Source organism: Trichosurus vulpecula, chromosome 6, assembly GCF_011100635.1.
Source record: "Trichosurus vulpecula isolate mTriVul1 chromosome 6, mTriVul1.pri, whole genome shotgun sequence".
Taxonomy (NCBI): Eukaryota; Metazoa; Chordata; class Mammalia; order Diprotodontia; family Phalangeridae; genus Trichosurus; species Trichosurus vulpecula.
This window is the reverse complement of record NC_050578.1, coordinates 222,485,584-222,513,260: the sequence shown is the minus strand read 5'-3', so window position 1 is coordinate 222,513,260 and position 27,677 is coordinate 222,485,584. Positions and strand designations below refer to the sequence as shown.

The 27,677-nt window shown below is 45.3% G+C and overlaps 1 protein-coding gene across 4 annotated transcripts in view; it reads right to left on the bottom strand.

The window, feature by feature from the left end:
• PLEKHA7 (pleckstrin homology domain containing A7) overlaps positions 1-27,677 on the bottom strand; it is a 245,303-nt gene that overhangs the window by 39,489 nt on the left and 178,137 nt on the right. For 2 of the 4 annotated variants that reach the window (XM_036763070.1, XM_036763069.1), the window contains exons 7-11: positions 22,883-23,058; positions 13,093-13,578; positions 4,616-5,141; positions 3,089-3,175; positions 2,537-2,656 (exon numbers count right to left, since the gene is read on the bottom strand). In XM_036763070.1, coding sequence (XP_036618965.1) covers positions 2,537-2,656; positions 3,089-3,175; positions 4,616-5,141; positions 13,093-13,578; positions 22,883-23,058 — 1,395 coding nt within the window. The remainder of the gene's footprint in view (positions 1-2,536; positions 2,657-3,088; positions 3,176-4,615; positions 5,142-13,092; positions 13,579-22,882; positions 23,059-27,677) is intronic. The other 2 variants (XM_036763072.1, XM_036763071.1) reach the window with 1 other exon arrangement.

Sequence of the window (27,677 nt, the reverse complement as noted above, 5' to 3'; positions counted from 1 at the left end):
AACCTTAAAATGTTATTTTCTACTACCACTACTAGTACTACTACTACTACTACTACTACTACTACTACTACTACTGCTGCTGCTGCTACTACTGCTCCTACCACTAATACTACTACTATTACCACTAATTGAAATGTCAGGGTTGGGGTATATTTTGGCCGGGGGCGGGGGTGGGGAAGGGGTCTACCCCTCCAATTTCATTGTTGTCAAGAGCTCTCAATGTGGAAATTTCACAGGTGCAGATGGAAAATTCATCTGTAACTTGGTCTCAGGTGGCTGCTGGGGCAGTGAAAGGTTAAATGCCTTGCCCCTGATCACACAGCCAGTATGAGTCAGATATAGGCCTTGACCCAGGCTTGTCCTGACTCCAGGGGCAATCCTCTATGCACTACAGCACTATGGCAGTTGTTATTATTCACAAACTTTTAGGCTGAGGCATAATAGAGGATGACCTACTCGATGGTTTGGGCACATTCTTGTCTGAAGAGCAAAGGGTGGGCTAGCTGCTCCCGGAGGCCCTTGCCCAGGTCCAGGCTTCTAGAATTATCACTCCCCCAAAGCTTCAAGTACCTTGTCCAATGCCCATTCTGCTGCTCAGCATGGAGCCTGGGCTACGGGTCAATAGCTAGACCCAGGAAATCTTCCCCCCCAGACTTATCTGTGGTGCCTCAAATGAATCCCAGTGGCATCTGCAAAAGTTGGCTTTACTCACTGATAGAATTATCAGGAACAGGAAGAACTATCATCCTCTGAATTGAAGAAAAGGTACTTTGATTTCTGATAACTGGTGAAAATAGGCATCTCTCGGCAGCCACAGCAAGGGCGGGTGAGGACGTGAGAGAACTAAATAGGAATCTCAGATTCTACTTTCTTTGCAGTCAGAGACAGCGACCACGTGAGCAGAGGAGAGCAGAGAAGGAACCCACGGGCAAATCGGAGCTATGTTAGCTGTCCTCATGTTGAACAAAGCCCTCCTAAAACACACAAGAACTTGGGAGAAAGCTCAGAAGCCATCTGGGGCCACAGATCAAGGATACGAAGGAGGAGAGAAAATGCTAGATGACACTCCCTCCCAGGGAACAAGAGGGACACACTCAGGGGCTAATGGACCTTTGTCTTATTCAGAGTCTGAGACACTAAGTGGCAACGTCCAAGCTCCCTAGGATGCCTTTCCTGTCCCTGCCCCTTGGCATTAGCTCTGTACCTAGCTGCTGTCTTCCTCCCAGAAACAGCATTCTCCAGTGGTCAGATGAAGGGGTTACCTTTCGATAAGGGTTGGCTGCACTGTTCCACAAAAAAAAAAAAAAAAAAAAGACAGTGGCAGGAGAAGACAAAAGGGGTGCTGTTCACTGGCTGGCTTTTAAAAAAGCAAACCACACCCAAATTTAGCCCTTGTTTAAAAATTTACATCATTCCGCTAAACCAGGTCTCATTAGTTATCTCCCCAAAGTAACTGATTCTTAACCATAACAGGAAAGGAAAGATGAGGCAGCTCAATGGCCTCTGTCCTCATCGCATGATTACTGTGCCTTACTGTGTAAGCCTGTACCGGTGGAAGGATGGGGCTAGCCATCAGGAAACCTAGCCCTGTCGTTTCTCACTATATAACCCTAAGCAACTGACTTCCTTCCCTTCTCTGGTCCTCAGGTACCTCAATGGCCAAATGGCAGAACCAGGCCCTTGCCACCTCAGGCTTTCTATAACTCTATGTATGATTCTGTGAGATGACTTCTCATCCAGATCACACAGACAGAACATGAGCTCTGAAGTCGGAGGATCCAGGTTCAGACCCTTTCATTGCCTATGTGACCTTGCGAAAATGACTTCAATTCTCTAGGCCTCAAAATGAGGAGCTTGGAACATATGTATATGGCCCTTGAGGGTCTTTCCGGTTCTACAGATCTGAACCTATGACCTTTAGAGTTGGGAAATACTTTAAAAAGCATCTAGTCTAATCTGAGAATTCAGAGGATGATGACAGCCTCCTACAACTGATTCCTTTCCTGCCTGGGCACAGGCTGATGAGATACGTGCTAAGAAGCCACTTGAGGTGCCATGGGAATGGAAGCAGGCCACCCCTGAGTAGCCGAGCCCAGGGACTATTAGTCTGTGTGGCACCAGTGTCTCATAATGGCCTCTGCCACCAGGTTTTCTATGAAGGGCCCTGGGGCACTGGTGGCAACAGCAGCCCTCAGGAGCTCGAGGATGTCCCCACATTGACAAGGCTCCTAGCCATTCCATCCAGCTCAGAGAAGCAGCACCCAGCTCCCTCAGCCCCGCATGCAGTCCCCTTCCCCTGTGGCTGGAGATTTGCCAGGACCACTGGGAAGGAGGGCAGTAACAAGGATAGCCAGCACTCCATGACACTAAAGGCAGATGGAAGAAAGGCCAGTGAGTGAGTGGGCAAGCCAGAAAGCAAAGCGCATCAAGAGGGCTGGCAGAAGAGGGCATGGGCGGCAAGCATGGCACTTCCCAGCTCCCGGGTGGATCCCCACAAGATAATGCACGGAATAGGTGGGGCCCATTAGCAGCTGACCTGGTAGGTGGGAATTGTTGGCTCATGTTGCAGTAATTGGGCGATTGTGTAATTTCGCACACTAGCCAACTTAGCCTGATGTCTCCTTAATCGAATGAGAAGCAATGTTAACTCTTCAGGCTGCAGGTATGTAGACACATTGTAAAGAGGAAATTAGCCATCTGCATGCAGTGAGGATCACCGTAATCACGCTCTCCACCGCGGTGCCAGAGAAGCATGGCACTGGATGCCACTAAGCAATTATTACATTAATTCTACCTTTTAGCTCAGATGAGTGCGAGAGCAGATAAAGAGGCTGCCTGAATGTGAGGGTCAAAACCACCAGACTGTGCACATGGCCAGAGAGTTCACAGTTAACAGCAATTTATAAGAGTTAGAGACAAAGGAAGAAAAGCTTGTGGCCAGAAAATACCACAAGCTCTTAAGAATCTGCCCTGGGAGAGAATTCAGTACAATTTTTCAATTCTCCCTGCTCTTACCCCAACAACAACATAGCTTCCCACCAGCATCCCCCATTCCCCAACTGGCTCAGCCCCACCCATGGTTACTCACCGACTTTCCATGTAAACTGGGAGCGCTAACAGTGTGTGTCATATACCCCATGGACGGCATGGAGCGTCTGTCCACATGGGAGGAGTTCTGTAGAAGGGAAGATGGGGGAATCACACACAGAACAACCCCGGCCATAGGAAGAATGTAATGTCACCCTCTGGGCAGGGGAAAAACAAGGCAGCATGAGGCTAGGATTTGGGAGAGAGGGGTTCCCAAGAGGAAAAGCTTAGGACTGGAAAGGATCATTCATTCCAACCCCCTCATTTTACGATGAGGAAAAAAAGGATCAGAGACTTTGTTTAAAGACTTTCCCATAGTCATCTAGCTTGTCAAGGTCATAAGGAGGATCCAAACCCAAGACTTTCTAGCTCAAAGCCCAACACTATACAGCATCACAATTCCTATTAGCTTGCCATCTACCCTTGGAAAATCACCTTCCCCTCTCTGGGACTCAGTTTCTTCACCCAGAAAATGAAGATAATTTTACTAACAGCTACTTTAGAGGGCTGCTGTGATGAGAAAATGAAACAGTAGACATGATAGCCCTCTGGAAGGACAAGAGAGCTACCCAACCCTAGGAGAGGATCATATGAGCCTCCACCTGTGTGATGGTCCATAGGACATTAAATAACAGCAGGCTAGCGACTTGTCCCAGACCCATTTCTAGTGGAACTCCATCAAAAAAAGGAGGAGATCACCACCATCACCACCACCACTACTACCATGATGCTCACACAAAGTACCTGCTCTGACCTTCCCCAAAAATGCCTCCCTGAGGATAGAAGTTGTGAAGGTGATGCCAACCCCGATCTTTCTGACTCCAGAGCCCATGGTCTAATGCCTCCATCACACTGCCTGTCTCTCTTGAGAATTTCTCTAGTTGCCTTCTATTGGTTATCTCCAATTTATCCTGTCTATAGTTGTTGGCATGTCATCTCTCCAATTAGACTCTCAAGCACCTTGAAAGCAGGAGCTATCTTTTTCTTTTATTTTTATCCCCAAAGTTTAGCACCCAGTAGGCACTTAATGCTCATTGACTGACTGAATGACTGATTGAAATCACACGATTTCATTTCATCCTTACAACAAACCCATGAAATAGGCAAAAATTATCATTAAATCAACAAACATTTATTAAAAGCCTACTATGTGCCAGCCAGTGTGCTAGACACTAGAGATAAAACACCAAAAACATCCCTGCTCTCAAGAAGCTAACATTCTACAAGAGAAGACCTATACAGTATGTCTTAACAAAAAAAAGTATAAACAAAACAAGTACAAATCATCCCCATTTTATAGCCAATCAAACTGGGGCGTGGAGAAGTTATTAACTTGTTCAAGGCTAAGTAACCATAATACTATCATATAGCATAAACACTCTTTTTTCAGTGGCTCAAACCTCTGGCACACAGGGGCCAATGCTTTCAAGCTCCAGTCTAATCTCAGCAAGAGGAATGCACAAGGGTAGGGGAATGTAGAATGGGGAGAGGGGTGCTGTGGGCTGTGCAGAGATTTCCCCGTTCTCACCTTAAGAGTATGGCCCCGGACCTTCCTGGGGGACCCCCCTAGGGAAATGTCCACACTCCGCCTCTGCTCCAGAGGTTTCACAGTGACCCGCTCAGCTGGCGTGTGTGGCCTCCGTGTTGGAAAGAGCCGGGGTGGGCCTAGGGGAGGGATGTCTGATGGGGATGGTGGCACAGAGATGGATCGAGGCACCTCCAGCATGCTCTTGCTCCGGCCCTGGTCGGCAAACTCTGGGGAGCCTGCATAGATGGGGGCTGTGGGGTTCCCGTGCTTGAACTGCTGTCTCTGTTGCCATTCATACAGCTGCCAGACAGTGCCATCCCGGTGAGCCCGACGCTCCTCATTGGACATCTTCAAGTGACTTGCTCGGTCCTGGGCGTATTTGTAATCACTGGGTAAGTTGCGGAGTGGAGGTGGGGAACTGCCTGAGGAATGGCGGGTATTCTTGGGCAGGGTCTGGTAGTTCTCTGAGAAGGACAGGGACTGGCCAGGACCCTGCTGGAGGAATCGTATCTGGTCTGAGACAAGGCTGAAGAGAAGACAGAAGGGGCTCGTCAGTCAACTTAATCACAGCTGTCAGTCAGCAGGCTTGGAGGAAAACAGATAGAAATAACCATACAAAGGCATGGCCACCAGTGTTGTTTCATCTTTATACAGTCTTGCATGTTAAGAATACGGTCCTACAGATCAGAATTTTAGTAACGATTAAAACCCTAAACCCATGACCATTTCTTTAACCTTTTATCTCTTTGGAGGCAACTCCAAAATCTCTCCCTCCAATTCCATAAAATACACATTTATTAAGCATCTACTTTGGGCCAAAGCTCTCTCTTCAATTCCATAAAATATACATTTATTAAACATCTACCATGGGCAAAATCTCTCTAATTCCATAAAATAAACATTTATTAAGCATCTACTTTGGACAAAATCTCTCTCTCCAATTCCATAAAATATACATTTATTAAGCATCTACTACAGGCAAGGCACCAATAAATAAAACAGCAAATTCCTCTGTGTGTGTGTGTGTGTGTGTTTATACACACACAGGTATGACATAAGGTAAAATGTGATGTGAACAAAGAAGAAAAAGAATAATCATTTTTCCAAGAAGAAAGTTTGAGAAAGAAGAGATCAATTTACTGGGTGGGGTAGGAGGAATCTGGGATAACTTCATGAAGTCAGGAAACTGAGATGGGCCTTCAAGGCTGAGAAGGGAAGGGAACGTGACTGAGGAACGGAGTGGTCCCCAGAGGAGGGAGAGGACAGGGCGGGATGATGGAGGGATGAGGAGTCCAGGTTAGCTGGAACACTCCCTATGTAAAGAGAAGAGATGTGAAATAAGAATTACTCCATGCTCTCTCTCACAGGGATTCTCCCCCTGGTGCCAATTCTCCATCTTCACCTGCCTGTAGAGTACTTCCATTTGGTCTTCCTCTCCCCCAGCACTAGCTCATGTTCAATGATTAAAATGGAATTTAGCATCTCCCCCAACCTCATCCACTCTTCTTCCTTATCTTGATTAATGGAGCCACCATTCTGCCACTTCCTGACACCTCAGAATCACCTCTGACTCCTTCTCCCTCATCCCTAGCATCCAGTGAGTTGCCTGGCACTCTTGGGGTCAGTGTGGAATTGTGGACAATGCTCTGACTTGTAGTTAAAATGCCTAAGGTTCTAATTCTGGTTCTAATGGTAGTCATTTAACTCCTCTGGGCCTCATTTTTTTCATCTGTAAAATGGGGATAATAATCCTTGTACTCTACTTACCTCAATGAAGAAAGTGCCTCTTTTTGTATCCCCAGTGCTTAGCACAGTGCCTGGGACATAGTAGATGCTTAATAAATGTTTATTGAGTTGAAAGTGTTCTATAAAGAACATAAAGTTAAATAAATTAAAACATAAAATGATGAACGACTCCTATTATTTCTTTCAAATTCACATCTTCCTTTTCTCTCCTACTGCTACTATCCTAATTCAAGTCCCAATCTACTCTCACTTGGACTATTGCAATAGTCTCCTTTTGGTCTCCCTATTTCTAGTCTCTCTTCATCTCTAATCTAGACTACTAGAGTAATCTTCCTCAATCCTGGCTTTCCTGACATCACTCTGCTGTTCAAAACCCCTAAGTGGCTCCCCACTGCCTAGAGGATAAAGAGTGGGGCTAAATGGAAAGGCTAGCATGGAACTCGAAACTCTCTAGCATGAGACCTCGTCTCAACCTCACTTTTCTCTATTCCCCTTAAATGTGCCATCCACTTTATCCAAGCCCATCATCTCATTGCTTTGTGCGGGCTTGCTTTTTCTGTCTCGTCCCACCAAAGCATCGTTGCTTCTCTATTCTTCATGAAATTCCACACACTCTTCAAGACCTAGATGAAATCAGTACTTGTTCTAGGAAGCCTGGTAGACTTATTCTTCAGCCCAATCTCTGCTCAAATACTTGGCACCTGCAACATAAATGTTAAAGTCTTCTTGAATCACCCGGCCTCCCAGCTCAACCACCTAAACTTTCATGACCTCCATCTCTATTCCACCTCGGCCGTATGGAGGGATGCTCCAAGATGTGATCCAGCCATTGCCCATGTACGGCCAATCTATCTTTATGAATAAGAATACTGAAATTCCTCTTTGACCACAACCTGCTATCTTGCAATCTCTCCCTCTGCCTCATTCTTCCTAAAAATCTCTTCTTTATTCTCATTATGACCACCAGCCTGTCTATTTCTCTTTGTTCTCCCAAGTCCATCATCCCCACTCTGTCTTTCCACTTCTGTCTCTTCACAGGTCTCATCTAATATTGACCAGTTCAAACAACACACTACTGGTTACCCTCGAGGCCCTCGCCCCAGTGCACCACTGGCAGTTTCATCTTATCAAACCCCAACCCTTCGTATTCCCCATCTCCATACCTACCCTAAAGCTAGAGAAAGCCACACAACCATGATGACTGGGTTCATGACAAATTTGTTACTAATTTCAAACAGACCCTCATTGGTCCACACCAACTTTTTTTATTCTTCCCTAATTGACTCTTTCCTTCTTCTGCTTGCTAACCCTTCCACTTGTGTTCCTGATCTCATAATCTCTTCCAAGAGTTTCCTCTTTGATCATTCTTATTCTCTATCTCTCTTATCTTCAATCTCTCTTGATTCACTGGCTCCTTTCCTGCTACCTACAAACATCCCACATCTTTGAAAAACCTTCATTTAACTGCCATTTCTTCAAGCTATCTGCCTATATCTCTTTTCCCTTTCATAGCCAAACAAAGAGTTGTCTATACTAATTTTTTCAGCTCTTACATTCTTTTCAAACCCTTGAAATCTGACTTTTTACTGCATCACTTGAATGAAGCTGTTTTATCCAAGGCGAATCCAATGGCTTCCTTCCCCCACCCCCAGTTCATATCCTTCCTAACTTCTCTGTAACTATTGACACCACTGTCTGCCCTCCCTCTACCTTGACACCCTTTCCTCCCTTGGCTTTCATTACACTGATCTCTTTTGGTTGTTTTCCTACCTATCAGATCATTCCCTCTCAAGTTTCCTATACTGGACCATCACTTCCTCTTGCCTGCCACACTAAGACTGTCTTGGGATTTTCCCTCTCTAACCCTCCTTCCTTTGGAAAGTGAAGCTCAATAGCTCCCATAAATTTCAATTATGATCTCTATACAGTCAACTCCTGAATCAATCTATTGATCTAGCTATCTATGCATGCATATATAGGTATATATAGATATAGATATTCCCAATCTCTCTTGAATTCCAGTTCTATATTACCACACCTGGATATTCTATGGGCATCTCAAATTCAACAATCCAAAAAAGGAACTCATTATATCTCCCCCCAAAGCCATCCCTTCTTTGTTTCCAATAGCTCCTCCATCCTTCCAGTCACCCAGGTTTGAAACCTTAGCGTGATCCTGTACTCTTCCCTTTCCCTCATTCCCCATAACCAGTTAGTGGCCAAATCTACTTCCACATTATCTCTTTTGCCTGTCCTCCTCTCTTCACTCAAATGGCCACCCCTCTAGTTCAGGTCTTTATCACCTCTCTCCCAGGCTGTTATAAAAGGCTTCTAATTGGTCTCCCTGTCTCTAATTTCCTCCTTTTCTGGTTCATCCTCCATAGGGTAACCAAATTAATAGTCCTCAGGCACAGGTCTAACCACATCACTCCTTGGCTCAAAAATTTAGGCAGTTTTCAGTTCAACACAAGAAAGAACTTTCTCATAACACAAGTTATCCAACAACAGAACTGACTGTATTACTAACTAGTGACCTCCCTGTGGCTGTTCAAGCAGGAGCAGATGACCACTCTATGATGACCACTCATTGTAGACAAGATTTATTTTGGGATAGGAGTTGGAATGGATGACCTCCAAGATTCTTTCCAACTTTAAGCATATGTGAGTTAATAAATGTGGATGATGAATAGAGGTGAAAAGATTACTGTCAGCAAGGCTGGGGAATAGTCAACGAAAGGCGGAAAACTTCTCAGAACCTTGGAGCCTACGTGCAAGGCAGTGTTTGTTACAGGACATCCAAGACGCCAAATTCTGCATCTGGCCAGTTCAGAAATGGCATCTATCCTATTGACTCTTCATCTTGTACAACCTCAAACCTGGGTCTTACACAATAGTGCTTAGAATTGAGGCAACTGAAAAAGGTGGTGGATGTGGTCACCCGTTCCCTTAACTACCAATCATCAAAGCACACAAGCTCAGAGAGGAAGAAAGGATGAAGACCTAGATAACCTGACTGATTAGATATAGGGGCTGATACTAAGATAAAGGGCTCAGGACGAAACATGCTGCCTACCTTCTGACACCCCCACTGCACTGTTATCTCTGTGAGACCAGGGACTGTTTATTTTTTACCTTTCTTTGTATCCTCAGTGCTTGGCACAGTGACTGGCACATAGTAGGTACTTAATAAATGCTAGTTGATTGACAAAGAGGGGATGGAATCAGGGTGCAGATTGAGGTATATTTTATTTGGACATGACCAATGCTTATTTTGCTTGACTGTGCATATTTGTTGCTTTCCTTTCTTTTTCATTGGGGGGAGGTAGATTTTTGTTAACTGAAAAAAAAATTAAATTTAAAAAAAGATATGGAGGTCAAGAGGCAGCTAGGTGGCATAGTAGGTAGAACACTGGACTTGGTGTCTATAACATCTTGAGTTCACATCTTGCCTTATCAGCTATGTGACCCTGGACAACTCACCTTCTCTCAAAGTCAGTTCTCTTATTTGTAAAATAGGGATAAAATAATAGCATCTACATCCCATCAGCCAATCCCAGGGTTGCTGTGAGATGCAAATGAGATAATGTATATAAAGGGCTTGGCAAAACTTAGAGCACTTTATGAGTAATAACTAGGGGGACTTGCCCTTTCTGCTGAGCTCAGCTGCTTACCACTAGATGGTGTGGTATGCTATTTAACAAATGGTGGAATTTCATTCCCTCAAAAAATCATGCTAAGGAAAGTACCTAGCAGTAGGTGGTTGATGGGTAGATGAAGGGAAGCAGGGCTGGAGCTCTTTAACCAAGGAGATGCCAAAATGACCTGACAACTATTGGTATGTTTCCCACACTGAAAAATTTGTTAACACAGACTTTTGTTAACCGTCATTCTTTCAGCCCCTGGGGAAAACTGGGAAGTGTGGGAAGTATGTCTGATGCCCTCCCACCTCCCTATTCAGAAAAAAACTAGGCTGAGTCTGTGTATGGGTTTCTTTTATCCCACAGACACTCCTTCCTCTGACTTTTCTCTAGAGACTTCTCCCTGCAGAAGAAGGCTGATGAGTTCAGAGCATGGGTCCTAGGAGCACAAGCCTTGATGTCAGACATGAGGGGAGCCGCCCTAGCCATTGAAGGGAACCAATAGGAGAAGGGATACAGATAATTCTAGAACGGACCAGGGCATTGTACTTAGCCCAGGTGGGTGCGGCCAAGGAAGGGAAGGGATTCTGTCATTTGTCCTCCAGCCAAAGCATCTCTTGCTATATCATCATCAGCTTTTATCATGAAGGCAGGCAGGTAGAAATAGGGGAGCAAGGTGCTGGATACAAATGAATGCCCACTTTTTTCTAGGCTGCAAGAGAAGCCTGGATGCTCGTGATGAATTAAAACTGGTTCTGCGGCCCAGCAGGCCTTTGGCAAGACTTGGACACTAAACACAGAAAACTTGGGTTTCCTCACCACTTCTCTGTGGTGAGGAAAGGGGGAGGGCAGTATTTTCGTTGACCTGGCCCTGGTCTCAGCTCCTGCACCTGCTTTCATGCGGAAGCAGGGCTGAGCCATAGGGGCTCAGTCTGCTGAACCACCTGGGGCAAGTTCCTAGTAATTCAATTCCGTTCCACTCCAACAAGTATCTGCCTTATGCGGGCTGTGTAATAACAGAAGCGTTCTCCTTGAGAAAGCCACAGAAGGGAGCCCTCCATGGCAGCTGGCCTCTGAGGTCCCTCTGGTTCTGAAATTCTACGAAGATAAACACAGTAAAGTAAATACTGAATAAAATGATAATGACAAGTCAACAGGATGGCATCAGTCATAACAGGACCCGGGAAAGTCAAACCATCCTTTCTTCAGCATCTGAACATAAAATCATAGGGAGTAAAATCTGAAAGGGACCTCAGACATCATCTGGCCCAACCACCCCACTTTCTAGATGGGAAAAACTGAGGCTAAAAGGGGCTAATGGACTTATGCAAGGTCATACAGCTAATAAATGCCCATGCCAGGATCTGATCCCAGGCCCTCTAACTGTTATCCAGCTCTCACTACTCCAAGATGCTGTCAGTCCCCCAAATCAGTCTATCAGCAGGAAACCCTGTTCTCCTTAAGCTAGCAGGCAGCCTCATACTTTTTTCTATTTCAATAAGAAATAAGATGAGAGAAGAACAGGTCAGCAGCCCAGCAGCCCCCAGCAGCAATGTAAAAAAAAAAAATCTACTTTGGGAAAACAAAAACCCCAGCTGCTATCTTTCCTTCTCCTCGCCTCATCTCCCAACAAGTGGGGCTCATACCCATACCATCACTTACCCACCCCTGGCACCTGCAGCTTCTGAGATCAAGCCCTGGCCCGCTGGTTGAGACCATCAATGGCACTCATACCTGACCCTCCAGTTTGTTCCCTTTTCCAGGGAGCTCCACCATCCCCAATGAGCAGAGGCAGAGGAGACAGGGCTTATGAATGCACAGACTCAAGGATGCCTATTTAGAATGTTTTCATCGGGCTCAGCTGCCGTTCACTCTGAGTTCCAATGCCAGCACGCCAGCCTCCGCAGACCCCAGTGAGGCTTGTGGGCTGGTGTGTGAATGAACAATGGGCATCTTTTCTGCTTTTCCTTTCTTCACTTGTTTTTGGAAGTCCATTTGACAAAAAACAAAGCAGAAATGAAACCAAAACTGTGCAATTACAATGACCAAGCTTGGCCCCCCAAAAGGACAGCAGAAAATACCTCCCCACCTCCCTCCTTTGCAGGCTGTGGCATACAGTCAGACTCTGCATTGCTGGACTACTTTCTTTTCTCTTTTTTTTCCTTTGTTATAAGACATGACTCCATGGGGAGTATTTGGAGGAGAAAAACATTTGGAAAAGATGGTGGAAGAGCAAAAGACGGCACTAATATTTAAGAAGTCTGTTTAATTGGAAAGGGTTGATCTAATCAGGGATTTTTGTTTCTTTTAAATACATTTTTTGTTGGTATGTTTTGTTTCTCCATTGCTGAAATTTCCCCTATAGCCTGCCTTTTTTTCACTCCAGGAGTCATCCCATATAACAAAGAATATTTAATCCGGGGTTCTCAAACCTGAAGTCTAGAAACTTAAAAAGATTTTTTTTGACAACTTTTATGGTAAAATAATTGGCTTTCTTGGTAATCTCATGCATTTTCATCTTACACATTTAAAAACATTATTCTGAGAACAGGCTTCACCAGCCTTCCCAAGGGAGGCATCTATGTCACTCAAAAAGGTTAAGAACTCCTGACTTAAATTGCCCGGGGAAAGGTGCTATGGTACTATCTCATCCATTCACAACTTAAATAAAGACAGACTTTAGGGGACAGGAAGAGGGACAAGGTGACCCAGAATTCCTCAAATTTCAGAATACCTCCTAATTAAACCAAAGTGTTAGAAGTGGCACTTCCAAAACCTCAAGTGTTATATGGATTTCTGAATTAATTAAAAAGAGGCTGGCTGAGGAGATGATAAGGTTTAATGTAAATACTGAACAGGCGTTTCCTCCTTTCCCGGCTGTTAATGAAAAAAGGGACAGTATTTACTTTAAGAGCTTCCAATATTTCTGGGATATACAAAGGCAGTGCCTTGAGATGGGAGGGTGAATGAGGTATTTGCAACCCTCTTGGCCTACGGGGGTCTGCTCTCTGAGGAATCAACCTCAGAACTGGATTTGTTCACTGGGGGTTGGGGTGGGGAAACCATGGCTCAAAGCCCTGGTCTGTTACTGACCTTTTGCCGTCTCCTTTCTGCACCTTCACCCAGTTCTCCACCTGCGCCATGTTACTCCTCCTCTGGGCATGCTTTTCGGGGTTGGTTCGGGGATGGATTACCCTCTTATACCCACCAGTACCATTCTGCTCCCCAAGCCCAGAGCCCCCACCAAAGGAACTAGGCAGCACGCCGTTCCTCTCCATTAGCTGAGGCTGGGCTGACTGAGCCCTGGGACCACTGGGTAAGTCCACAAAGAAGGAGTCTGCCTCAGCTGCTGGGTAGGGGGACTTGGACTTCCCCCTTTCCTGCTTCCCCTCCAGAGGGTCCCTTTGGAAGCCGTAGCGTTCCTCATCGTCTTGCTCAGGCCTGTCAAAGCCAAAGGCATCATTGTGGGCTCGCCGGGAGCAGTCCCTGGTATGTCCAGGGCCCATGCGGCCACACTCTTGACAGGGGTCTGTATGGTTGGCTTGTGGGACAGCTTGCCGCTCTGTCCTCTCGGCATCCCTACAATGATAGCACAAAACTGGTCTCAGTGCAAGCAGGGTCAGAAGGCCAGGGGTGGCCAAAACTGAGCCTAGCTCCAGAAGGTCCAGCTGTTAGTGAAGTCTTAGTTGAATGTCCATAGGATACAAAGCCCTACAATGGACAGATATCCACATAATGTCTTCATTTAAAAGCTACTCTTTCAGCTGTGGCCCAATATCAGCCTCGGGCACCTGTAAATTGTCTATATTTTACATTTCTATTATTGCTGGATATATGGACTAAATGCATCTACCTGGGTCAACTAGTCCTTGAATCCTTATCTGTAAAATGGCAGAGGAGAGTAGATTTTAAAAAGCCACTTCCAGGGTATGTAATGGGTTTGGTACAAATACAGGGCCAATGAATAGGAGTCATGCAGAGATAAATTAATTTTAGCTCTGTATAAGAGAGCCAAAGGGGTGGCAGAAGGAAGGTTGGTTTTGGAATCAAGAGACTTTTGTTTAATTCCTGGCTTGGCTACTTAGCACTTCTCTGACCACAGGTGTGTTGCTTAAACTTCCTGTGCCTCAGTTTCCTCAGAGGCAAAATAAAAGGGTTAGACTTAGATGAACTCTAAGGTCACAACTGGAAATCTGCTACTATGAGTCTAAGGAACAGCTTGCTGCCAATCAATTACTCAACAAGTGAACAGGCTTCCTTGGAAGGTGGCGAGCTTGCCAAGTTTTAAGACTGGATGATACACAGAGGGGATTCATTTTTTCAAATGGCGGTTGGACTTCTAAGGTCCCTTGTTGGCCCGAGAATCTATGACTCTATGAATCAGCAGTTGTGGCTTTAGGGAAGGATCCTGGGAACTCTTCATTCTCCTTAAATTACTGTCCATGTGGGTTGAACAAATTTCCAAAAATTACAATCCACAGAGGACTGGACCCCTGTTTCTATTTTTCAGGACCATCCCAGCAGTGCAGGTTTTTCTGATTAGAATGAAATTTCTTTCTTCCCATTCTATTAACAGAGACAGTAAATGAGTGTGCATACACACACACACACACACACACAAACACACACCCCTTTACAGCCCAGTAAGTGCATCATGGTATAGTAGAAAGAATATGGGCACTGGAATCAGGAGAGATCTGAATTCAAATGCCACATGAAAACACATACTGGTTGTGTAACTACGGGCAAAGACCCTAACTTTTCAAGGTCTCAGTTTTCTCACCTATAAAATGGGTGAAATAACATGCTACAAGGATCAAATGAGATAACGTATGCAAAGCTTTCTGCAAACCTCAAAGTCCTATACAAACATCAGGTATTAACAGAGAAGGAGAAGGAGGAAGAGGCAGCAGGTACGTGGTGGCAAAGTGGAAAGACTTGAGCTCAAACTCAGAAAGACTTCAAATCCAGCCACCCACTTACTGGCTGTGTGACCCCAGGTAAGTGACTTATATTTTCCTCTTCTGTAAAATGCGGATAAGTATGGCCCCTACCTCCAAGGTTTGTTGTGAGGACAAAATGAGGTATTTGGAAAGTGCTCTGTGAACCTTAAGATCTGCACCCTATAAATGCTGACTAATAATAATACCAGACACTACTGCAATCCTTAGAAAGCTTAGGACAAGCTCCAGCGAGAGGGGGCAGATGTTCTGTAACTCCAAATCAGCTTAGCCTTGGTGGATTGCGGCAGGGAGCCTTTACAGATAATCCCCAGCTCCTGAGAGCCAGGACCATGGACAGGACAATTCACATTTCTCAGAGCCAGGAAGAGACTTGTGTTAATAGACTGCAGGGAAAAGAAACCCAATTCTCGTGAGTTTGGGATGCGTTGTATTTTTGCTTGTTTGTTTTTGAAACTTATGGAAGCACCAAGCCAGGTGAGGCAACTTTAATCAGCCTTTAGTATTTGAGGAAGGAGGCAGCTAGAGAGAGAGCAAGCCTTGTGTTGATTTATTCTTCTCCCTGGAGTTAAATAGAGCAGGCCCCTTGGGGCCGAGGAGTAACCTATATGCCACCTCTTCTACTGTCTGGATCTAAATTAACACTGGATGTCATGACAGCTCTGAAAATACAGACTGACAGGCCCACTAGCCCACCGGACCCCATAGGAAGAGGCAGCGTGTGAAATGAGCCAGAGTGCCCCGGGTGCCAGACAAACAGGCTGGAGGGACTACTGGCTCTGGGTGCATGACTATTTGCAATGTCGGTTTAAGAGTTTTTTGGTTCAATACAGCTGATGAAGAAGAGCGAAAGGGCAAAGAGGTTTCACTGGCACAGCCTGGGGCTACCTCCCTGGAGTGGTTCAAGTAGGCTTTCCCCCAGCCTAGGGTCTTATGCCCTCCACCAAACCAATATCCACCCATCCTTCAGGGCCTGGTTCACATTCCCACCTCCTAATCTCCCATTTCTAGAGTATAATATTGTCTCAACCAAATGGTTTAGCATTTATAATGTACTATAAACAATCAATCGATATATATATATGTATTAAGGGTCTAATATGTGTCAGGCACCAAGCTAAGGACTGAGGATACAAAAAGAGACAAAAGGCAGCCCTGCCCTCAAGGAACATAGAATCTAATAGACCTTTTCTAGTATCTGAAGGGTAGTTGGGTGGAACAGAGAGTAGATTCTGCCCCAGAGGGCAGAAAGGGCAGTAGGAGGTGGGAGCTACTGAGAGGTGGGTCTGGAGTAAATACGAATATTTCTTAACAGTTAGTGCTGGGCAGCTAAGAGAGAGCACAGGGTCTTGGATTCAGGAAGACTCATCTTCCTGAGTTCAAATCTCGCCTCAGACACTTATTAGCTGTGTGACTCTGGGCAAGTCACCTTAAACCTGTTTGCCTTAGTTTCCTTATCTGTAAAATTAGCTGGAGAAGGAAATGTAACTTTGCCAAGAAAACCGCAAAATGGGATTATGAAGAATAGGATTCAACAGGAAAAAAACAATCCAAAACATGGAATGAGGCTGCCTCAAGATGAGCTTGGGACTCTTCAGATGTGGGAGAAGACAGACACTTTGAGAGGACATGAGTTCCCCCTTACTGGAAGTCTCCAAGCCAAGGAGTAATGGCCACCTGTCAGATAGGGTGTAGGGCGGATCCCTTTTCAGGGATGGGCTACACTAGATCGCCTCTTTGGTCTCGTCCAGCTCTGAAATTCTAGGACTTGGGACTCTTCTGAATAGTCTTAATGCTCAAGCTTTCATTACGTGCTCACATTCTGCCTTGATTTCTTGTTCTATAACAAGTCTTAGCCTGGTATAAGCCAAGAGAGAATGTGCCAAGTAATTAGTGCAGTTTAGCAGGTGCTTAATAAATGTTTACTGATGGACTGAGGAAGACCTAGCTCAAATTTGATCTCTGACTGTAGAGTAGCCAGGGGGCCCTAGGCTAGTTACCTAACCATTTAGTATCCCCTAGCAACATTCAAAGACCACAAATCACAAAACAGTTGTTGATTCTCCCTCCCAGCCACCCAGTAGGAATAGCAGCACTCACAGGCAACAAGCTGAGGTGACCCCAGGACCCAGGCCTGTCCCAGTACCTTCTGCCAGCTCAGGGAACCTAGAGGTAGCGGCACCACCAATCTACTGACCCACCCCCCAGGAGGAGTAGCAATGGGCTGGAGCTGACCTAGACCTAGACCTAGACCTTGACCCAGACCAGACCCAGACCCCCTTGGGTGGGGAAACTGGCTACAACATCGCCCCCTCAGAGGACTAGCAGGCAAGAATGACTTAGGCCCTATACCCCAGCAGCAACACCTTTTGGAAACTGGGAGCATTATTTTTCATCTGCCACCCACTACCATCTCAATAGCTAACAATTTCCTACCATCTGTTTCTCTCTGTTGCTGTATTAATCAATCACTGGTCCTTTATGATTGTCTCACTATCTCATCCCCACCTTCCTCGACCCTAGTCCACTCATATTCCTCTCTGACACTTCCACTGTGCCCTCTGGAATTCTGATTCCATAAGGAAGACAACTCTCTTTGTTTGGATTTTTTCTCACATTCCTTCTTTCATCTGCTTATCCTTACCAAGGCCCCACTTGCCCTTCATGACACTACATCCCTGACATTCCTTTTCTACCACTGCTATACTTTTATCACCTCCCACTCCCAAACATACCCTGGCCCTGGAGGCGCAGGGGTCTGAATGCTGTTAACTGCTCCTTTTAGACTCTCCTTCTGCCACTATTGCTCAGCAATGCTCAGCACAGTGTCTAGCAATACAGCAGGTGCTTAATAAATGCTTGCTCCCTTTCCTCACTCCCCCTCAAAGTTCAAAGTATTAAAAAACATTCCACCTAATCCAGATAATGGTGTCTGTTATAAATGAGCCTTCAGGTCACTGTCCCTCATTTCTCAAGGAATTCAGCACTGGGCATGCTGGTTTCCTGTCCTCTCCAACCTTTTATCAAGGGACTCCAGCGTCAATGTTAATGTTCTCTCAAACATTCTCTTTAAATCCTATTACCTGCTCCTTCACCCACTCAGTCATACATAGGGATGCTCACAAATTAGCCTTCTCTCTGTTCCTCCCATTGGATGCTCCATGGCCCATCTCCACACCACTACACTGGCCATCCCCCATGCCTGGAATGCACTTTCTCTTCACTCGGGCCTCACAGAATCCTTCTCTTCCTTCAGGGGACAGACTTGTGCATGAAGCCTTTTCTGATCCCAACAAATTTTAGAGCCCTCTCTCTCAAACTATTTTATATCTGTCTACTTTACATTTATGCACATTCATTATATTTATTTTGCATATACTTACATATGTACTTGTCTGATCTCTTAGGATGTGAGCTCCTTGTAAGTGGGGATTTTTTCATTCTCTGTACTTTTATTCTCAGGGTCAATACATAGCACACAGTAGGTGCTTAATAAACACACACTGGTTAATTGGACAATCAATCTTCATTGCTACAGAGAGTTTCCTGAATTTATTATACACTTCAAAATAAAATCAAGTTCTATTCAATAAAGATTTGCTATTTCATGTATAATTCTCTCCTCTTCTGCTATGTGTATGGGAACGCTCATTTATTCAGTGTTTTTTAAGTTCAGATTAAGATAGTGGGGTCAGTGAAACCACATGTGTGAAAATGCTTGTATTATCTGGTGTCTCTCAAGTTCAGAACAAAATAAAGGGAGTTTTCTCAATGGGAATCCTCTGTGCAACTGAACTCCTGGGCTTTCTCTCCTGTAAGCACCTTGAGGTCAAGATCTTTGCTTTATTGTCTTCTTTTCATCGCTTTCTTTTATAGGATAGAACATGGGGCCTCACATCACAAATAAGGGCGCAGTCAAGCTTTGTGGAAAAAAGCTGGGCCTTGTCTTCCCAACTAGACTGTCAACTCACTGAGGACAGGGAACGTTGAAACATGCACTTGGAGTTGGAAGGCCACCATAAGGAGTCATCGGGTCCAGCCCCTTCTTTTCACAGAAGAAGAAACTGAACCCCAGAGTGGCTTGCCCATGTTCATATATCTAGCAAGTTGTGCAGTTGGGTTTTGAAACCATGTCTTTTGGCTCCAAATTTGGTAGGACTCCTCTGTCCCCCTAAGTGCCGAGCACGGCACTAGGCACCTAGTTACTAACACTCATTGGTGGACTACATAGCATCCCATTGTACACAGGGTAGCAAACTCCCATTATCTACCACATTGGCAGTGGGGGTTCTGGGCAAATATGACCCTTCAACCTTACTGAGTTATCCCGTTCATCAGACATGGTTAATGAAACCCTAAATGATAGACGGAAGGCCCCAAACTCCACTGAGTCCCATTCAGGCCCTGTCTGATGAGCCCCTCCACCCTCTTTAAGTGCCTCAAGCTCTCCTGGGGCCTCAGGGTTTCTATTCCTCCCATCAATCAAAGCAGGGACCTTGGAGGGGGAGGAGGCAAGGCTGCGTCTGTGCCAAAACCTAGAGCTGGCTTTTTAAAAATAAATTCCACATCCCAGCTTGTTTAGTTGTCACCTAACTCTTTTGTCAAAACTGAGCAGCAGCAGACGGGGCCAGGCAAAAATAAATATGATTCCTGTTATTTGAGTTTTCCAGGCATTCGGGGAGCTAGAGAAACACAGGCTGAACGCACTGGGAAGTGGAGCCAGGGCCCTTCTCAGAGGAGTGAGGTTGCTGCCATTCATAACTCATTAATTTCTGCACTGAACCAGCCGCTCTGCGGGGGTCTACACTCCAGTCAACGTCAGTTGTCTCCTGGATTGTAAACCGATCTAGATTTAGAGCTTGAAGTGGGTCCTGGGGAACATGAAATCCAACCCTCTCATTTTACTGATGAGGAAACTGAGGCCCAGAGAGCTTGTGATTTGAAAAAGGTCATACAGTTTATACGTATCTGAGGAAGGACTTGAACCATTTATTAAAGGTAAACTACCTAAGTGCAGGGACTACATCTAATTTATATTTATATTTCCACTCTCTCCTCACCTTCACCTCCCCCCTACCCCAAAACCCTGCCGAGCACAGGGTCCTAAAACACAGTAGGTGCTTAATTAATGTAATGAAGGCAATCCCAATGACTCCCCAAATGGACCATTTTACTTTGAGACAGCAATAGTTTTTAGAAATTTTTTCCTTAAATCCTGAAATCAGCCTCTCTGAAACATCCACCCATTACCCCATCATCATCACCATCACCATCATCATCATATCTAGCATTTATGTAGCTATATAAATGTGCTTAGCTCAGTGCCTGGTGTATAGTATGCACACAATAGATATCTGTTTCTTTCTTTTTTTTTTGTTTTCTCTAGACAACTGGAACAAGATAGTAAGTGGAGCCAGCGGGACATGTGTATGTACACGCTTGTGCACATATGTGTGTATGTGTACGCATAGTTCTGAATCCTGAAAAGATGATAAAACTACCTGGGCTGAGGTCTGAGCCACTGTCATGTGACACGTCACCTCCACTCCTGTAAACACAAGCCCTACCAACAATTTCAGATAATTGTGAAGAATGCTTCATGACTATAAATCACCGCATGCCAGCTGAGCCATCATCACACATAGACCAAAAAGGTTCTTTGGCAAATAGTCCTCTTCATTGGAGGCTTTAACATTTGTAAAATACCTTAAGTATGTAATCCCATTTGATCCTCACAACACCTTGGGAGGCAGGTGCCATTACATTATTAGTTCCATTTTACAGATGAGAAAAATGAGCCTGAAAGTGGTTAAGTGACTTGCCCAGGGTCACGGGGCTGGCCAGTGTTAGAGGCAAGTTTAGAACTCAGGCCTTCCTAACTCCAGGTCCAGTGTACCACCTAGCTGTCTCCTAGGGCCAAGGGAAGAAAATGACTCTAATAATAGTTGCTCTTCCATCTGACAACCCTCCAAATGCCTGAAGATAGGGACCATGTTTTCCTCAAGTCTTCTTTTCCAGGCTTAGTACCTTAAACTGATGACCCTAAGGCACTGTCTTTCCAACATCTTGGTCTTTGTCTTTTGCAATATCTTCAGCTGGCGACTACCAAATATGGCATCCAGAAGAGAAAACAATACTCCAGAGGCTGTCTGACCAAGAGACAGGATGCCAAGACTATTATCATTTTCCTCCTTCTATTAATGTGACCTTACATGACATGAGCTTTATTGGCCACCGTGTCACAAAATGCCACAGTCTTTTTAGAAATTAAATAATGTCTAGCATGCCTATATCATTTCTATATTTGTGTAGCAACTGTAAAATTTTACATTGATGCCTATTAAATTTCATCATATTAGAGCTAAGAGGCATCATGAATAGCTAGAGAGAGCTGGCCACAGGGCCAGAGTGCCTGAGATTCAAGTCCATGCCGGCTGTGTGGTTCTGACCCAGTGCCTTAACCTCTGTCTGCCTATTTCCTCAAAGCCCCGAGGAAGGACAGTTCAGTGGGGTAAAAGTAGCTCTTGCTAGGAGGAGTGGACCATGGACAGGGACGACATGCAGAAAAATAATGATGCTATCAAGGTCGTCTTAGCTCCCTGTTTGGAGTCACTTCTGCTTGTGTCTCATTTGGTCCACAATATCAGCCCAGGGAGGGAGCAGGATCTGTGTTATATAAAGGGACTCAAATGATGGATCTCCCCAACTGCCTTGACAGAATCGCAGAATTTGAGAGTTGGAAGGGGCCTCTGAGGCCAACCCGTTCAGCTCGTTCATCAAAAGAATCCCACTATGACATAGAGGGCAATGAAAAAACCAAAGCTGAGAGTCACGTGCCCAGGGTCGCAGAACTAGAGAGTGTCTGAGGCAGGATAGGAACGTGGGCTCTTCCTGACCCCCAGTCTGCCCTTCTATCTACTGTGCCAACCAGCGCTCCAGAGGTACTGGGCTGAGGAATGAGTTCAAAGCCCAGCTCTTCTCATGCCCCTCAAAGCTCTCTCCATCTACAAAGGAGCTAGCAATCCCATAGCACTTGAAGGTTTGTGAAGCACTTTACAAACATCATCTCATTTTATTCTCACAACCACCCTAGGAGGCAGGTGCTATGGTTATTATTCCCATTTTTACAGATGAGGAAACTGAGGCAAAACAGCTGGGAGATAAGAAATCCAGCTCTGCCTACCTCGTAGGGTTCTTGTGAAAACCATAGGTTATGTCAGCTGTGAGCTTCTCAAGAGCAGGGACTGGTGGTTTGTGTTTTTGTTCATTTGGGGTTTTTTGCCTTTCTTCGTATCCCCAGCACTTAGCACAGTGCCTGCCACATAGTAGGCTCTTAATAAATGCTAACTGACTGACAGTAAATGCACTTTGTAAACTTCAAAGATCTCTTTTTGATAGTCCCATTAAGATTTTAGGAACTTGATACATTAGTTTCTGGGACAGTGGGAGGTGGGGGGTGGAGGGAGAGGGGAAGGGAATAAGCATTTATATAAGACCCACTATGTGCCAGGCACTGTGCTAAGCACTTGTTCAAATATTATCTCATTTGATCCTCACAACAGCTCTGGGAGGTAGGTATTGTTACTATCCTCATTTCACAGTGGAGGAAACTGAGGCAATCAGAACTTAAGTGACTTGCCCAGGGTCAAAGAGCTAGTGAGTTCTTGAGGTCACATTTGAACTCAGGTCTTCCTGATTCCAGGCCTGGCACTCTGTCTACTGGGAGTATTTTTAGCTATAAAAAGGAGCCAAGGGAAAGAAAGTGTAAGGCTGAACATGAATGAACGAATGGTGGGATTTCAGGCACCTGTTTCAGGAAAGGGTACTAGTCAGGTGCCCTTAAAGTCATCCCATCGAGGCAGAGATCTATTCTGCCTACACATAAAGTCCAACACAAGAGGGGTTTCCTCTGGAACACTGACCGCTTCAATGATGCTCGAGACTGTAGTTGGGCAGCCTGGTTCATGGCTCTGATCCAGCCGTTCATATCTTCTTGAGTGTCAGCGCTGAAATAGTAAGTTCTCATCCCCGAGTGCTCTGCCGGAAAGTCAATGCCAGAGGTGTTGTAGATGTGGGCCCGCATGCCATTGTGGACAGCCTGTAAATGCAGGAAAGGGAGGTATGTGTTAGAGGGCAGAAAGCACAGGGAAACTCGTACTCTGTAGGAAGGAAGAAAGGGAGAAAGAGAGGGGAGGAGAGAAGGAAAGAGAGAAAAAGGAGAGGGAGGAAGAGAGGGAGGAAAGAAAGAAAGAAAGAAAGAAAGAAAGAGAAAAAGAAAGGAAGGAAGAAAGAAAAAGAAAGGAAGGAAGAAAGGGAGGAAGGGAGGGAGGAAGAAAGAAAGAAAGAAGAGGAAGAAAGGAAGAAAGGCAGGAAGGAAAGAAGGAAGCAAGGAAGGAAGGAAGGAAGAAAGAAAGAAAGGAAGAAGAGAAAGGAAGAAAGAAAAGAAAAGAAGGGAGGGAGGGAAGAAGGGAGGGAGGAAGGGACAAAGAAAGAAGGAAAAAGAGACAAAACATAATTCATGCCATGTGCTCCTCTAACCTGGAGAGTCTAACACCAGGCCTGCCCATCCCCACAAGTTCAGGAGCACATCAGCCCTAACTACTGTATTTCCATAGTCCTGAAATACCAAAGGCTCCTCACAGCATATAAAACAAAGTGACAGACGTTTGCTTTCCTCTAAGTCTCACAGACTTTTACGTCTGTTTTCTATTTACTCTTCCCAGACAACTCGAGGAGGGTCCTGCAGATGAAGTTTACACGAGAACCAGATTTTTTCCACACTCTCCCCTTAGAAAGCAAACACGCTTGGGAACTGCCGAGTCTGGCCCTGCTGAAGCATGTAGCTCCCTGTTTGGCTACCACTGGAATGAGGTCCAGAAATCTGCTGTAATAACAGGTGGCTTGAGGCTGACATCATAGTGGATGGCTAGCATTTACAAAGTGCTTGAAGGTTTGCAAAGCACTTTATAAACATTATCTCAAATAATAATAATAAAAGCTAACATTTACATAGCATTTACTACGTGCAGACACTATGCTAAGCACTTAAGACCATGATTAGTTCATCTGATCCTCACAACACCCCTGCAAGGCAGGTGCTGTTATTATCCCCAATTTACAGCTCAGAGCTAGTGAGTATCTGAGGCCAGATCCGAACTCGGGTCCTCCTAATTCCAGCATTGTCTCCATTGCATCACCAATAGTAATGTCTAGTTGTTGAAGCTAAAGATCCGCCCTCCCTGTTCCCAAAAGCAAAGAGATTTTTCTAGTTCCAAGGAAGAGACTGACATAAAACTTTGTCGGGATGGGCTGCTAGCTTTGCACAACATGTTTACTCAATCAGTGAACCAACAGGCATTTAAACACCCGCTCCAAGGCAAGCACTGTGTTAGGCACCGGAGCTCAAGACAGAAACAAACAAGCCCAAAGATAACACGGTGACCTACTTCAAGTTATTCTGGGTTCTCAACTAGCAGCTGATGTTTCCTTAAGAAAGAAACAAAGACTTTAAGCTGCCTACAAAGTGATGGACTGAGGGCACAGCTTGGGCACTCTGCAATCAGCCAGTCCCTGACCAAAGGGGTCAGCAAGTCCTGAAAGCAACCACACATGAGCACGCTGTGCCCCAAGAACCCCAGAACATCCTTTAGCATGCAGAACATCTTGTGCGGGCTGCTCCCTCCAACTTGGCCCACAGAGCCAGTTGAGCATCCGAGGAGCTATAGCTCAACCAGGATGACAATGCCAGTTGATGTAAGCTCATGTATTAATGAAAAGGTGGCATCCCCGCTGTCCCCAGGGTTGGAGCAGCAGACAGACCATGAAGCTCTCTTAGATTCTGCTGCCTTGTCCCTCCCACGGACCTGAAGGAGCTATAGTACCAAGCATTGTCTTACTCTTAAGAGTAACAAGGAGAGATTTGGGGATCACAGCAATAGGATACGTGCCTAAGGCAGATTTCATGGAGGGGTTTCATTGACTGGCCCACAATGATAATATACAATTCACATTTCTTTCTATAGCTGCTAAAGGTTTACAAACTTTCCCCTGACAATAGCCCCATGAAATAAAGAAACACAGCCTTATCCCCACTTTACAGATAAAGAGACTGAGGCTCACAGGAGTTTAAAATGACTCCCCTAATGTCAGACACCTGGTAAAGGGCAGAGCCACCCATAATCATGCAGTGTCCAAGCTAGAGGTGACCTTGGAGAGCATCTAGAACAGGGGTTCTTAGCCTTTTCTGTGACATGGACCCCTTTGGTTGCCTGGTAAAGCCTATGGAATAAGGTTTGTTGCTCACGTTCATATCGGAAGGAAAGGCTCAGTTTCAGTGGGAGGTTAGTGAAAACCATGATCTAATTTTTTCCCATCCAATTTCACAGAACCCCTGAAATCTATCCACAAATCCTGGGAGGTTCTGGGGACCCCAGGTTAAGAGCCCCTGATCTAGACCAATGCCAGCATATAAGCTCTGATTACCTGTTTGCTCAACTATAAAATGAGGATAATAACAGCACCCACCAGCCAGGGTTGTTGTAAGGATCAAGTGCCACAATATTTGTAAAGTACCTGGCACATAGTAGGGGCTAAATAAGTGCTTGTTCTCTCCCTTCCTTCCTTCCTCCTTCTCTCCCTTCTTTTCTCTCTTCCTCCCTCCTCCCCTCTTCTTTCTTCCTTCTTTCCTCCCTCTCTCCCTCCTTCTCTCCCTTCCTTGCTTCCTTCCTCCCTCTCTTTCTTCCCACTACACCATGAATACAAGGACCACTAGCAGCTGCATCAGCTCTTTTGGGACAGGAAGCACACCCCTTATCCTACAGCCAGACACCCACACAGGGCTTGCTAGACTCCACCAAGATTCCAGGCACGCCCTCTCCACCCCCAGAATGTGTGTTTTGCAACGCAACATCATAACCTGTCTCAAAATGTTTCCTATGAGATATTTTTATGGCCATTTTTACCTTGCTCCCTCCCCTGTTCTGCCTGTTGGATTCCTACCCTTCATTAAAAGCTCAAATGTCCCTTCTTCCATGAAGCCTTCGCTGATTTGTCCCATCTCAGACATCACATGGTTCTTTGCTTCATACGTCCAAGACATTTAGCATGTAACATCACATAGGATAGCCATTTGTGTTTGTATCTTATACCCCTGGAATCCTAGATTAATAGCAAGCTTCACGAGTGTAGGCGACCATTCCTTTATTTACATTTTGTACGTTCCTTCCTAGTACCTAGCAGTGTTCAAATTCATTTCAGTGTTCAAATTCAAATTCAGTATTCAAATTAAGTACAAAGGTTCTTTATAAAATATTTGCTGATAATTAAGAAAGATGGACTGATGCCATCAGACAGCAGAGAACAAACCTCTAACCCCAAAAGTGCCAAGATGCACTTTCTATACCTTAAAAACTAAGGGTTCAGTGAATACTCTTGGCTGAGTTTTTCTAAGAAAATCTAAGGGAGGGAGCGAGGGAGGGAGGGTGGAAAAGGACAGAAGAAGGACAACACAATCATAAACAAGGCTTTCCTAGAATATATTTTTCACACCTTCTCATGAAGTGTTAGCATATGGTATATAGAGTCTGGGGAGCTACTTTGGGATGCTTGGGTGTTATAAAAAATGCTGGTTGAACTGACCTGAATTGTTGAAATCTGTCACTAGATATTTGCTCTCAGAGAGAGTTGGAAGAAGGCTTTCTGGCTAATAACAAGTCTGCATTCCACTAAGAGAACTGTCCCAAACCAAACAGATTCCAGTCAAAAAGCAGTTTATTAAGCATCAGTTGTGTGGCCTGTATTATGATACTATGTTGGGGTAGAAGGGGCAGGGTGTATGTGTACATACTTATAAGCTAATACTAGGAAGGAGAGAACATTAACAATTGGGGCAATCAGGGAAGGCTTCCCAGAAGAGGTGATGCCAGAGCAGAGCCTTAAAGGAAGATAGGGATGCTGAGAGTCAGAGATCAGGAAGGATTCATTTCAAGCACGAGGGACAGCTTGTGGGAGTGTGTGCAGGTAGGAGGTAGAAAGGAACGTAGAGTGTATGAAAGGAAATCACATAAAATATGACTGGAAATGTAGGTGGGCGCCAGACTGTGAGAGCCTTAAATGCCACGCTGAGGAGTCTGTATTTTTATCTTAGAGGCAGCAGAGAATTACTCAAGATCTTTGAGCAGAGGAACAAAATGATGAGACCTGTGCCTCAAGAGTCTTTGAGTAGTTACATGGATGATAGATGGGAGGGTGGGTGGGGATAAGCCAGGAAGGGGGGGCACCCCAGACAAGAGGGAATGAGGGTCTACGCTAGGGCAGGAGCTATGTGAGTGGAGAGGGAGATGGATGCCAGAGTGGGTAGGGAGACAGGATCGCCAAGACACAGCAGCCATCTGGATATGTGGGATGAGGGAGAGTACATCCCAAGGTGTCTATGAACATGCAAACCTGGGTGACTGGCAGCATGGCGGCACCCTCGACAGAGACAAAGCTGGGGAAGGGTTAGTTTTAGGGGGGAAAAGGATGAATTAGGGGTGTGGGGTCCCAACAGGACAGCGAGGCAGAAAGCACCAATAGACAGCTGGGGATGTGGGACTGGAGTGGAGGAGAAAAGTATAGATTTGGCAGTTATCTGTTAAGAGATGATATTCAAATACAGGTGAGCTGCTAAGAAGGCCAAGGGAGAAGGTATACAGAGAAAAGAGGACCCAAGACAGAACT